Below are 14,721 nucleotides of genomic sequence, written 5' to 3'. Positions count from 1 at the left end.
TGAGTTTTAACATGCCTTGGCACAATAGGTTTCAGCCGAAGGCTGGCGATCAATCAAACAATCAAACCGGACAGGTATAGTCAGTGTTCACGGCCAAAATACCTTCCGGGCTGAAGTCTGAGTGAATGAAGGGAAAGAAACGAGAGCTGTTTGTCCTGAAAATAGAATAAATGTGTATGTAATGAGACAGAAAGATTAGAGGGAGGATAGAGAGAGAGAAATCAGACAGAGAGAGACGCACACAGGAGAGAGAGAGAGAGAGAGAGAGAGAGAGAGAGAGAGAGAACATCAGCGCACAACCACTGGAATCAAGGAGAATATGTGAAGGCAGCACAGGAACGAGGGAGAGAGAGACAGATGCAGACAGAGAGATAGCTGGTTAGCGGGTGGACGGATGAAAGAGCTGGAGACTAGAAGATGCTTCAGCTTTGTCAGTGTTTCCAGCATCATGAGGACGATACAGAACAACCTGCACAAACAGACTGACATATCAGCCTGTTCCTCCTGATTTACATCAAGCAGGATCACTAACCAACACAACTCTACCCATCTGGAGCACATCAGGTAAACATTACAGCATTACAGCACTACATACACTTTTATCGCAAAAACAAAAAATATAAGGCATTTGGATTTTTTTTTTTTTTTTTAGAATTTCAGGTTTTGTTTGCATTTATAAATGTCGTTTTCCTCAAATGCAATGAAACCTGAGAATGGAAATTCTAAATTCTTTATATCTTTAGTTTGCGATAACTTAACAAAATAACATTTATGAAGGATTCTGATTTTATGTCTACGTCCACGGGTATAAAATCACACAGAAACGATATGTCCTTCAAGCATATAACAGGAATTATATTAGAGAACATGATGTTTTAGATCTGTAACTGTGTGTGAAGAGGTGGGGAGAGAGAGAGAGAGAGAGAGAGAGAGAGAGAGAGAGAGAGAGAGAGAGAGAGAGAGAGAGAGAGAGAGAGAGAGAGAGAGAGAGCAGTTTCTTTCATTCATACAAAAGCATTAGAACAGGAACAATACATAATCTAAAAAAATTTAAACATTACAATTAAACCCAGTATGAAAATAAGGAAACACATTTCTTTCCAAATGTTGAAAATGATTGATGACACACACTCACACTATGTATATATATATATATATATATATATATATATATATATATATATATATATATATATATATATATATATATATATATATATATTATTGTTATTACTGAGCATGATTTATCATTTTCCAATCCCATTAATTTTATAGAAAATGTACTTGGTACATTTGAAATAAATGTAACCTCATAGAACTTCACACATATGTATATCATATCATATAACATTGCTGATATCATTGAAGTGGCCGTTATAATTTGCTTTGTCTGACATCCCATTGTTGCGAAAAAAAGAAGAAGATATTATTCATGATTCTGAAATCTGATTTTTTGTTAATTGTTTTGTTATCTTTTTGTTAAAAGTCCTAGTTTGTGTTTTACAACTCAAAAAAGCTCAAGTAACACGCTTGAATATCACTGAATCCCTGCTGTAGGTTCCACCAGCATGAGCTTATAATGGTGATAAGTATAAGTGCACAGTATCTTTCATATGTCATTCTCAGCTGTTATCAGTAATTTTTGTGTTTAAAGCAGCACTTTACGTGACCTGTTCAGATGTTTCAGTATTTCATCTCCATCTCAGAGAGGAAATGAAGGGACAGGTGATACTGCTGCAGGATTTGAAGGAAGTGTAATATTACTATTATATAAATGCAAGTAGAGCCAATCATTTTATATATAAAGACTATTCTATAGACTACTCCCAAAGCTACAAAAGCAGATCTATTACTTATAAATATGCATACATTTGTATTTACAATAGTTTATCAAGACCAAGGAAATTATGAACAAGAAAATGACATATAATGCTTTTTATTTTTATACAAACTGACTTTATTCTTTATTTTAAAATCGGTTATTAAAATTTAGTTTAATTTTGCATATGATAATTTATCTATTTTAATGTTATCGAGCTCATTTTACATGGCCGGACCTTTAGTAACGGTGTAATAATTGTTTGTTTATTTGAAGACCTAAAAATAAATATCTGTTGCTGCTTAAAGGAAGCGTGCAGAGCAGAAACGTGACGAGTCGTATCACTGTACCGCAGGAGGTCTGGCTAACCTGATTAACCGAAAGCCTCATTACACTAACTGTGTGCAAACTACTGGTGGACTCACACTGACCTCTAATGACGTTCTGTTGGAGTAGAAAAGATCATTTAAACAAACTGACGAGGAGCTATTGGACAGCTATATAAGGTGAAAATGGAAATCTATTGTGTCTGAAAAAACTCAACAGACAGATAAAATCAGAATCAGACATCTTAACACAAGCAAAGAGAAGAAAGCACCCCAGTGAAGTATCTGATCTATTTATCTGCTGTCCTGTCTCCATGAGTCACGTTAATTGTCTGCTCCAAGGACAACCTGATTAAACATGAGTGCAACAGTACAGAGCTTGCAGGAAGGAAAAGTTATATATATAATATATAATAGATATAATATATCTCTTTGTACAGTTATATCAGATTGTTACATCAGATTATCAGATTGTCCCTCACACATGAGATATAACCAAATATTCTATTTAAAGATTAATAGTATTGTAAAATGATAATATATATATATATATATATATATATATATATATATATATATATATATATATATATATATATATACATATATACACACATACACACACACACACACACACACATATATATATATATATATATATATATATATATATATATATATATATACACATACACACACATACAATTACAACAACAACCACCACTGCATTATTATTATTACCACTACTACTTCTATACTATTATTAAAATAGATAGATAGATAGATAGATAGATAGATAGATAGATAGATAGATAGATAGATAGATAGATAGATAGATAGATGCACTTTACAGTCAATTTGAAAATAAATCAACCATTGAATTACGAGTGACAGCTTATAAAATAACATGTTGCATTATGTAGTTCAATAGCCTGTGAAAATAAAATCTGAAAGTAACAAGCATTCAGTCTGATTTTCCAAGATCGATCATGAAACAATATTACGTATTGATAGTTTCACTCTGTGTCAATAAAAGAGTACACAGCAATCTTGCTAAATTGAATCACTTTGGAAATGCAGCGCAGACCTCAATATATTGCCACAAGGTGGAGACTGTGTGTTTGCCAGGAAGTCCAAGTAAACGCTCTATTTAAATGCACACCAGAATGTGGTTTTATCGATCACGTTCACATTCATTTTGTCTTGTAGCTGCACACTCACTAAATAAAATACCCTCCCTTGCACAGCCAGTACAAGAGCGTTGTGAGGCGCTGTACTGTAGAGACGTGAGATGCGTACAGATGCAGAGACGAGCTCGTCTAAAACCCCCCCCCCACTGCAGCTCGCTTTTTCAGACCGACTCTGAGATGGTCAAGTGGAGCCGTGCAAACAAGCAACACGTTAGCACGTGACAGCCATTGCTCTCTTTCTGCCGCCAGTAGCAACGTGTGCCACAAATTACCCAACAAACTGTTTTATTATGGTAATAAGAAGTAGGGAAGTTACGACCTTTGCGTTATTAATGGCGTGTGGAAATTGCATTAAAATTTAAAAAGACAACAGGAATAGCTTAACATCATAACACGTGACCTCAGAGAAGAAAAGAAGCAACAACGGTATTTTTGCCCAAAGAAAATGCCATCAGGAAAAGGCTGGCTTCAAGCATGATTATAAATAGGCTCATGAAAAGACTTCTAAAAATACGCTGAAGCAGTAAACGCAAAAATGGACTTTGCCGTATATATGTGGATATTTTCGCGTATATACACATGTGCCCCACAGCCCTGATCCTACCCATGGTGTAACATATACAAGGCAATTTTTGAGTATCTATACCACGAGTGTTTGTTTTTATTTGGCGTATTATTTATAAGCACATGCATGATATCAGGTAGCAAAATCTTCCGCTAATGCTTTTACAATCAAATTTTCCTCATAAACTGATTTAAAATCTCATTTATATGTAGGCACAAGAGCCATATCTAAGACCAAGAATGTCATACACTCTCTGGAAAAAAGGTACAAAAGTAGTGACTGAGACGGCACCCTTTACAAAAAGTGCATTTTTGTACCTTATTTGGGGTAGCCTACACATTAATGCTGTCCCAATGATAGCGTTGTACCTTTTGTCCGAGAGTAGTCTCGTTTGGCTTCCACCAGTAAACACTCACTTAGCAACCATCCAGAAACCCCCATCTTATCACATACAAAACATGATAACAACCTTATAGAAATACCATGGCAACCACTCACAACATAAGTATCATGACAATAGACAAGCAGAAGTCACATTTTCTTCAGAAAAGTGTGCAATTCACTGCAATGGAGTATGGAAATGTTGATTTACATTGCTACAACGGAATAAAAGGATACAAATAAAACCGCGAAGTTCTTCCAAATCTGTATGAGTTTCTTTCTTCCGTTAAACACAAAGGAAAGATATTTTGAAGAATGTCGTTAACCACACAGTTGGAGGTAGCCAATGACTTCCATAGTGTTTTTTTTTTCATCCTGTGGAAGTCAATAGCTACCAGCACCTGTTTGATTGCTCAACAGGGGAAAGAAATGTACACAAGTTTGGAAAAACTCGAGAATAAATTACGACAAAATGAAACTTTTGGGGGTAAACTATCCCTTTAGGAGTTACTGTTGGCTATATCTTAGTGAGAGATTGCTGCTAGAGTAATATGTGTATTTAGCGAGTGAGAAGATAAAGTGAGGGACAAAAACTTGCTTTGATTATAATGATAATGACGACCAGATGATCTCCTTTCCAACATAATGACTCTGTAGGCTGTGGTTGAGCGAGCAGCATTTGAAGACCACCATGCACACACACACACACACACACACACAGTGTTACAAAGCATGTTGAGTTGGATTAACGGGAGCCAATCCTGTCACATGACTTCATGCGAAGGTGTGAAGCACTGTCTTTGTTTATTGCCTTTTTAGTAGCTATACAATGACATTAGATGACAGAATGGCACTTTATTGTCCTTTTACCATGATTTTAAAGGGTAGTCTATCATATCCACATACTGCAGCCACACGCTTTTGTGTTAGACAAATGCTTTGAGCTCAGTAAAAGGTGCTAAAAGCATCAGTCACATTTGCCCAAAAATGAGTTTGGTACTCTGTTTTATTCAGACTTCAGCACTGATGTTTATTATATTCCCAGTGCTTCAACCAACGTCACAGTCTTGTAAAACATAGGCCATTTGTGGGAGGGTGACACAAATGTAATGCATTTGCAAATTAGGCTTTACAAATATTAATTGCGACAAAAACCCTTGACACCAATCTGTTTCGCTTGCTATAATTTTCACTTTATATTCACTGCAAAATCTAATTTTATACTGACTGTTTGGCAAATTAGCCTTGTTTTCGTGTTCACTATGTACAAAATTTTATGTACAAAACTCGCATGTTTTTTGACCGTGTGGTTCTTTTTCTTGAAGGTGACAATCTTTAAGCATCCTCAAGTATGTGTTGATTACCGAGGAACATTTTGTGTGGGCAGTGATCGGGTTGTCAAAATAAATTCCTGTAATATGCAGCACATGGCACGAATACTTACATGCTAGCATCTTTATATATAGAGAGCTGGTAGATTACTAGCAAATCATAATCCGTGACTGTTTCCAAATTACATGAAAAAAATTGTAGTTAGTACTTACATTGTTTTAGATGGAATAATCTTGTACCACATGGATATAAAAATATAAAGAATATGAAAATATCTTCCATTTGTTGTTATCAAAAACATAAAATGCAATAAATATTATATTACGTCAAGGTTTCCCAAGTAGGGTTTGTGAATGCACTGCAGGGGGGTTATGAGTTTAATGAAACGCTATAATGAAATCATAAAAATCTACTTGATGGCTAAATCCCCCCCCCCCACACACACACACAAAAAAAAAGAAAAACTTTGAACTGTTAAACTAGATTTTTGGATTTCTCATGTTCATCCTCTCAGATATCCTTATTTGTCATTGACCAGCTACACCCAATTTTCATGTGCCTCCTCTTCCAGTCACATTATTAATGTGTCACTATTTCAGAGAGAGAGAGAGAGAAGCGAGAGAGGAGAGAAACTCTGGAGCCGGAGGAAAATGTCAGAGAACAGTGATGGAGTTTTCTCTCCACTGTGAACCCATTCTCACTTATTCTCTTTCCTTCTTTTCCCTCCCTTGATCTTCTGTCTTTCATCATGAGCTCCTCCAGCATGTCTTCATTCACTCTCGGTTGTATGTGTGAGTCGGTCCACCCGTGACCTGCTCCTCTTTCACAATCCTACTGTGTTCCCTGCTCCTGCTGGTTCTTGCTTTTTGTGTATCTGTTCAAGGTCCATATCCCCTGTCACTCTTTTCTCTTCTCTTCGCTTTCCTATTATATATTCTCCTCGCTTTTTAGTATCATCTTCATTTCTCATCCATCCCATGCTTCTTTAAACCTTCTAGCATGTCTTCTCCTATATGAAAAGAAAAGCACATCACAGACAGACAAGAAATGCCCATTACGTCATAAAAAGCCTTTTGCTTTGGCATCAGCAGGTGTCTGTATGGAGATTACAGCCGTGAATGCACTATTTACCGGGTGAGAGGGGTTAGAAATGCTTTGTAGATAATGCAATTTCATGTCCATTTGATACACAGAGGTTAAGTATGCATTATTAAAGCAGAGTACGTACCAAACTGATTATATTTATATAAAATCGCTGTAAACAGAAAGCAGCCATGATGTAAAATATATGAATTAAGTTAGATTAATAACAGTGTCAGTGTCCCAAAGTTTATTAATTAGAAATAATTTCAAAGACGGCAGAAGACTATATCGTCAGTATTCAGAGCTGAATCGATTTAGTTCAGTACCAATTCAGTAAATGATTTTTTCATTTGAAAAGTACTGAAGGCAGAGAATCAGGTTCTTTTTCAGGGCAAGTTACTTGTGTAGTAATTTTCCTAAATGAAAATACACGTGGGCTATAAATACAGGTACAATTTAGACCGATTCTGGTTTAAAAAGGCTTTAAAAAGTCCCCAGGAAAAAACACAAGAGCAATTGTTATTAGCAATAACACAACTGGGTGCTTGGACTTATCTAGTTTTAGCAAAATGTTCCATCTTCCCAAATACAGATCTATATCTCTCTCTGCTTGAAACTGTAAAATTGAATGGCAGGGGAGAGAAGCGGCTTTATTATTATCTGGGCTCCTGTGTTCAAAATTCTGCTCACAGTGATGTTTTCTTGAACATTAGCTGTTTTTACACATTGCTGGGGCGAGCACAAAGCCATTTGTATTCCAGCCATTCGTGTTATTAGCTTACCAGATTTGTGCTTAACACTGCATTTGCCTTTTGGATGATCAGGGGCACTGGCTGCCTGGCTCGAGCTGTGAGGAGGTGCAGGGGTTAGTGTTTTCTGTCCTCTCCTTTTCATTACTTTCTCATTTAGTTGGCATCACCACGGTTGAGTCCTGCAGCAGGATGTTTGCTCTTTGTGAGCAAACAGATTGAAATCAAAGGTGTCTCTGCATCGTCATGTCTTCTAATTGAAGAGGGGATGGCTGAGAGAGCTTTAGGACACACTCGCTTTGCGCTCTTACATCCAAAATGACACGGATGACAAATATATCTCACTTCTAATCTCTGAATCCAGTTTATATCCAGGGCAAAATGATATGCAGACACACACACACTCAGACAGGGATGAACAGCTTTCTTGAAATAATCTGTAAAATCACTGTTTTGGTGAAAAGTTCTTAAACATTCTTTAAATATAATAAATTACTAATTATTTACTACAAATTGCAATTAATTCTAGCAAGTGATTCTTTTTTAGCATAAATTTTATGTTTTTTGTAGATATTTTCCAAAAAAAAAAGTCTGGGATTTGTGGTTTTAAAAGACAAATAAACTGTAATTATCGGAAACAAAAAGGTCTGAATTTTAACTCTTGTGCTGTGTTTAAAATGCAAAAATCAATCTTTGAAATTGACTAGTTTGTTTGTATTAAAATCTATTTATCTAAAGTGCATAAGCTCTCAGTTCAATGGGGCCAATGATCAATCAGTTCTGAAATGGACAATAAAATCTGTGCTAATTTAAAGAAAACTAATAGAAAAAATATTGAATCCAATATTTGGTAAAATCAATCAATCAGTCATTTTTATTTAATAATATAACATAAGAAATTTGTATTTTTTGATTGGGAACACCACAACTATAACAAGATATAAAAATAAAACTTTGGAAAATTAACTTGCAATTTGGGAAAAATGGCTGAAACAGGTGAAGGTTAAGGATGTTTAGATATTTTCACTTTTTTATAGCCATCAGTGCCTGTATTTAACATGTTTTTTCTTTTCTGTTTATAGATCTTAATGACACCTGCAACACAGGAATACCAGCAAAACAAAGCGAACTAAATATATTAGAGCTAAACTCCTCTAACTATCACTCTTTTAAGACGGTACGATAGAACAGCTTCAACTCCAGATGAACTAATCTTGATTTAACAGTATGCCGTGGATCACCTTCTCTACTGGGAGGCTGTTCTTGCGGCAAGAGTGCATGGAGAGTAACGTCGTAATACTTTGATTCACAGACTCAATTTCTTTTTAATGAGCTGGAATGCCTTCCCTCTGCCAAGAATGAGAAGTTGAATGATGCTCAGCGAGCCATGCCCTTCAACACCTGCACACTCTCATAGATGAGAACAGGTTTGGTTAGGAATCGAAGAGGAATGCTCATGCTCAGAATTCTGCAGATGCAACAATTTCGCCTTCGGATTCCAATTTTTCTGCTTATTATCTCTGCGTTCTGAAGGAACTGGAGTCCCTTAGGTGATGGACATGAGACCCACGTGAAGCTGTCGAAGTACCTGCTTATTGGTTTCAAGGACACTTGAAGGTCGGAGAAATGTCTGACCGTTTGAGACACTGACTTTTGGAAGTCGCTTATATAAAAAAACTGATTTGGGTGCAAAACATCAAAAAATACAAGCCAATACAACAAAAAATGGCAGAGCTTGCTGGATACAATGGCAGCGAGAGCTTCATGTTCTCAACTGGCCTACCGTTCAACTCTACCGGCGATTATGAGTATTATGAACCCGAACCCGATGCCAGCAAGATCATCATCCCCTCCATCTATGCCCTGGTGTGCTGCATCGGTGTCACAGGAAACGCCATGGTCATCTATGTCATCCTGAAGTACGCCAAGATGAAGACGGCCACCAACATCTACATTCTCAATCTCGCCATTGCGGATGAACTCTTTATGTTGAGCGTCCCTTTCCTGGCGACCTCGGCCGCGGTGCATCACTGGCCGTTTGGCTCGCTCATGTGTCGTTTGGTTCTCAGCGTGGACGGCATCAACATGTTCACCAGCATCTTCTGCCTGACCGTGCTGAGCGTGGACCGCTACATCGCAGTGGTGCACCCGATCAAAGCGGCTCGCTACCGTCGCCCGACCGTCGCCAAAGTGGTCAACGTTTGCGTGTGGGGCTTTCGCTGCTCGTTATTCTGCCCATCATCATCTTCGCGACACGGTCCGGCGCAGGACGGAGGAGTGGACTGCAACTTCCTATGGCCCGAGTCCTCATGGTCAGAAGCATTTGTGGTCTACACGTTCCTCCTTGGTTTCTTGCTCCCCGTGGCTGCCATCTGCCTGTGCTACTGCTTGATCGTGGTGCGCATGCGAGCGGTGGGTCTGAAAGCGGGCTGGCTGCAGCGGCGGCGCTCTGAAAAGAAGATCACGCGCATGGTGCTGCTGGTGGTGGCCGTTTTTGTGCTCTGCTGGATGCCGTTTTATATTGTGCAGCTGATTAGTGTGTTCCGCAAGCCGCCGGACCCCATGGTGACTCAGCTATTTGTCATTCTTAGCTATGCTAACAGCGGAGCCAACCCCATTCTTTACGGATTCGTGTCGGACAACTTCCGCCGCTCGTTTCAGCGTATCATTTGCTTTCGCTGGCTGGAGAACGGACTGGATGCTGAGCAGGTTGACTACTGTGCTGTGGCCCTGCGGCGTCAGACCACATGCGGCCCACCGGACTTTCCAAAGGAGTGCTTGGCCTCCGAAATGGTGTTTCGTAACGGAACCTGTACGTCTCGTACAACCACTCTGTGAGAGGATATTCACTGAGAGTGTTAGAGTTTAAAGGGATATCTCCAAACCTGGGCCCATGTTCACAAAACTTTTTTATCTTGCCACTAAGAGCTCTCTAAATATCAGAGAAAGTTTTTAGCTAAGAATTTTGGTTTCACTTTATTTTGATGGTCCTTTTAACACATTTCGTTGACTATTAGTAACGTTGCACCCACACATACACTAACTTTCATCAGATTAGTAGACTGGTAGGATTAGGGTTGGAATAAATTAACATGTTCTTGCAAAGTTACCTATAGTCAGCAGAATGTCTGTTGGGAGATTATCACAATAAAGATTTAGCAGGTATTAATCAGGCGGTGTATGAATATTTTAATGAAAGTTATTTGACTTGCAGGTGCAAAGTTACTTATTGTCATTAAACTGTACAAAGGGACCATCATAGTGTTGCCAGAGCTTTCTATTAGAGCTAAGCCCCTTCCCTCAAGCGCAGATGAGTCAATGGCAGTTGAGTAGCAGTTGCACAGGAACTAGGACATCAAAATTTCAGTGCCATAGAGAAACATGGGAAGATCTGAAGCTTTCACTGATTTGATGGTGTAATGCTACAAATATGGAAAAACAATATGCCGGGATACTTGTAACACTGATTCAAGGTATCCAGAGCGGATAGGCAATAGGATACATTTGATTACATTTCCTAAACTCAAACAAAATGTCCTAAGCATTCAACTCTAATACCAATGGAAAATAAAATTTTCATTTTCTGGATGCCATACCCCCAATGAAGTTATAATTTTCATCTGCTTAAGCAAGGTATCACTGGTTTAAATGTTAAAGTTAGTGAGCCAGTGCTAAAGATAAGCATAAATAACGAACTCTTCTCACATCATGTACAGTGTAAGTCAAAAGCACATAAACAAAGGCTTACATTTCAGTGCCTCTCCAACCAGTGAAATGTAAATTAACTTAATGAAAAGTGTTGATCCAGGATATATTATTTGGATTGTGATCTGTATTTTTACATATTTATTTTTAAATATTTCATATATCCCTTTTTGATGGCAACTTAAATGATGGTCTTTCTGTGTCCAAAATTGATTAAACACATCTTAGGACAAGGTTTTAGGACACTGTCAGCCGTCATTTTAAGACAATAGCAATTTTGTTTGTCAGAGTGAGCAACAGCAGCTAAAGGGGCTTACCAATTATACTGATACTTTTAGCCGTTATTTTGGCTAAAAGTTTATGGCATTAGTTTTAAGAAAAATGATCACAGAGGCAGCCTACTTTGAGCAGTTGTAAGCACAATTACATATTTGGTTATACAAATAGAATAATTTAATTTACATTAAGTTAAAGTTTTTACTAGTTCCCCAATGTTTCATGAACATGCCAATCAATACATTTCTTGTCTTACATATTCAGATATCAAATATAGGTATCTAAAGAGACAAGGCAGTCCAGTGCATCTGAATAGATAACAACTGAAATGTTTGTTGTATCTTTAAATATCTTTCATTTCTAATTGGTGTGTCGACATTGTTTTAATTCAAATGTGCTTTAGGGAATGGTTAGCATCAATCAAAACAACATGATATGGTAATTAGGATATTTAAATTGACTCCTTATGAAAGTGTGGTTGAGCAAAATTACATGCTCAAAATCCAGTCACGTTTCCTCAAGTAGACATTATAAGACAGAAATTAGCAACAGAAAGCTTTTTTGGTTTGAAAGTGACCTCTGTGTGAGTGATGTTTCATGCATATCTATACTTTTAACTATTTGCCTGAGATGATCACTAATGTGATTGCAACTTAATAGTAAGTAAAAGGTCAACAAAGGTCAGCAAGGTCAATATATTTGTCACTAAGCATGAAGTCATGAGAGAAGGATATGCTATGTCTCAGTTTGCCTTAAAATACTACTAATTACCATCAATAACTTTTTATGTGGTAAAGATTGGCCAGCAAGACCTCATTATGAACAACCAATATCCCCCATACTTTTAAATCTGTGATCCTTATGTAATAATGTTAAATGTAGATTCATTGTAGATTAATGTTTATATGAAACATATGTTGAAATAGTTATATGATTCGTTTGTGGATTCTGTGTACTTCTGAAAGCACAATACCTCCATAACAAAATACTCCAGTTGTTCCTGCTTAAATCATTATTTACTTCAAATTTGAGTTAGTTCACCCTGCTTTGAAACTGTGTTGTGGGTCCAAATTGTTGGTATTTAAAAAATAAATTTAAAAAAGACAATAAAATTTGATAGAACCTGGTCTTGGCGTCTGCTATTTGTCTGGAGCAGCGCTATTGCATCACACAGCGAAGAATTCTTTCAGCTGCAGCTGCATGATGAACAAGGTGCTCGCTGGAATCATAATCGTAATTAAATTCACTTGAACTTGACACAGACAGATACTTGAGTTTCAGACAGGAGGAAGCTAGTCTGCCAGCTCTCAAGCCACTGACTAAAACCACTGCTATCTGTGCTTGTTGCATCATTCTTAATCACTTTGAGGTCCTCCATCCACTCAGCCAATTCATTGCCATGGATCGGTTTCAGTCTAATGACAGCTGAAATCACGCAGATGTGGACGTTTGCCCATTCCTTTCCCCTAACCTCATGGCATGAGTTTGCTCAATGCATTTACTCTTCTCTCGGTATGGAAGAGTTGCTGCCACACACAAAAACAGAAACACTGCGAATCCAGCAAAAACAGCTGGCTTTGTTTAGTGACGTGATTCATTTTTATTTCCTGACAGTCAAAACTGCCTCTAACTAGCAAGAAATAGACACAGAGGTGTAGTTACTTTATGCTTGACCCTGAGAACACTTCATGGTCAACGCAAAGACATCCTAAAGAGACTTTACCTTGTGTTCAGCCAATAAATCAGGCCGACCACAAACAAATGAATAAATCACAGAAGAGCAAAAAAGACCAAAAAAGAACGCATGAACATGCAATGTTCTTCTCATGATGAGAATCCTGAGAAATAAGCATGCATATCTGCATGCTCCACAATTATGTGCAAAGAACGTGTATTTGAACATCAATTTGGAGTCCTATCAGGTTGCACTCAGTCAATCATAATTATTTCTTTAGCATTTGTGGTAAAGTAGCCATACACATATATTTGGTTCTAGATACATACAAGTTTAAATGCAAACAAGTTATCCGTCCACTGAAGCATGCACAAAACATTACCTTAAAGAGGTTAACTATATATTTACTATACTGCAGCATCAGGCAGGAAAGACCTAGGGCTCCCAAGTGAACCTGAGTAGAAACACATGCATGCTTTACTACCTCCCTGCTTTAGCCATTATGTTTCATAAGCACATTTAAATGCACTTTGTAAACACCGAACTGACCTTCACAGGCACGAGATTAACTAAAGAACTCACGTCATTGGAAATCATCTACTGCGGATGACTCAAATCACAGTGTTAATATTACTGTCAGCATCTGCAAAGTCAGAAATAAGGACACATGGCCACACGAGCGAATAAATTACTGGAGACATTTGGGAGAGAGCAAGAGAGAAGGGGGAAGGGAGAGTGAAGAATGGAAAGAAAATAATACCAAGTTTTTTTAGGTTTTTATTGTTCTAGCATTGCTGTTATTTAGAAAAATCAGTTAATGTTACTATTTAGCAGATGACAATAACCATATGCTAACATTGCACAATGGCTAATTTTCGTCCATTCAAACATTGTCTACTGGACAACATTTGTTTGAAATATGAGTTTATAAATACATGCATTCCTATAAAGGCAAATCAGACAATATTACTTAAATTTGGCTTTATATTTTTATGCAAAGCATAAGCATTTTTAGCATCTTTACAGTAACCATTATTCATTCTAACATTTGTTTTGCTGAATAAAAGCATTATTATTATTATTATTTTAAATCTTACTGATGCCACACATTTGAACTGCAGAGTAAGCGGATTATCTGTACATTCTATGCATGCATAAAACCTGCATACTGTGCACGAATATAAACTGCAGATATCTGTCTATGGCATTCTGAACATTAACATTAAACACAAAACTCCAAATGCGCAATAAATACTTTTTTTTTTCCACACAGTGCTCTCATTATAATTCACTGACATTGTTGAAATCCTCATTCAATTTCCATGCCAGTTCAACCTCTGAGACCAACCTCTGAGCAACCTCTACCAAACTTTTACAAAACTTTGCTTCAAATAAAAGCTTCTTTTATTTTGGGAAACTCAATATCTGAACTACTTTTATTAAAATAAATTTATAAAAGCAACACAATTGCTTAATGTGTTTAAACCACAAACTATTATTCCTTTTACAGTGCACAGCCTTCTTTGCCTCATGCCAAATCCATTTGGTAGAAATATGGGGCATGCAAAAGAATGTGCAGATTCTTTAGCTTTAGGGGTACAGCAGCTTATCACTTGGGCA

General features: G+C 37.3%; 1 protein-coding gene across 1 annotated transcript; it reads left to right on the top strand.

Annotated features, from left to right (window-relative positions):
• Positions 1 to 271: 271 nt before the first annotated feature.
• Positions 272 to 10,377, top strand: sstr1b (somatostatin receptor 1b). The gene is given in 4 exon segments (XM_043243614.1): positions 272 to 564; positions 8,528 to 9,660; positions 9,663 to 9,702; positions 9,704 to 10,377. Coding segments are annotated over 3 exon segments (1,110 nt in total). The 5' UTR covers positions 272 to 564; positions 8,528 to 9,170; the 3' UTR covers positions 10,284 to 10,377.
• Positions 10,378 to 14,721: the final 4,344 nt, after the last annotated feature.

The sequence above is a fragment of the Puntigrus tetrazona genome, chromosome 7, assembly GCF_018831695.1.
Source record: "Puntigrus tetrazona isolate hp1 chromosome 7, ASM1883169v1, whole genome shotgun sequence".
Taxonomy (NCBI): domain Eukaryota; kingdom Metazoa; phylum Chordata; class Actinopteri; order Cypriniformes; family Cyprinidae; genus Puntigrus; species Puntigrus tetrazona.
Note: the sequence above shows the minus strand (reverse complement) of the source record. Positions and strands in the feature narration are given on the sequence as shown.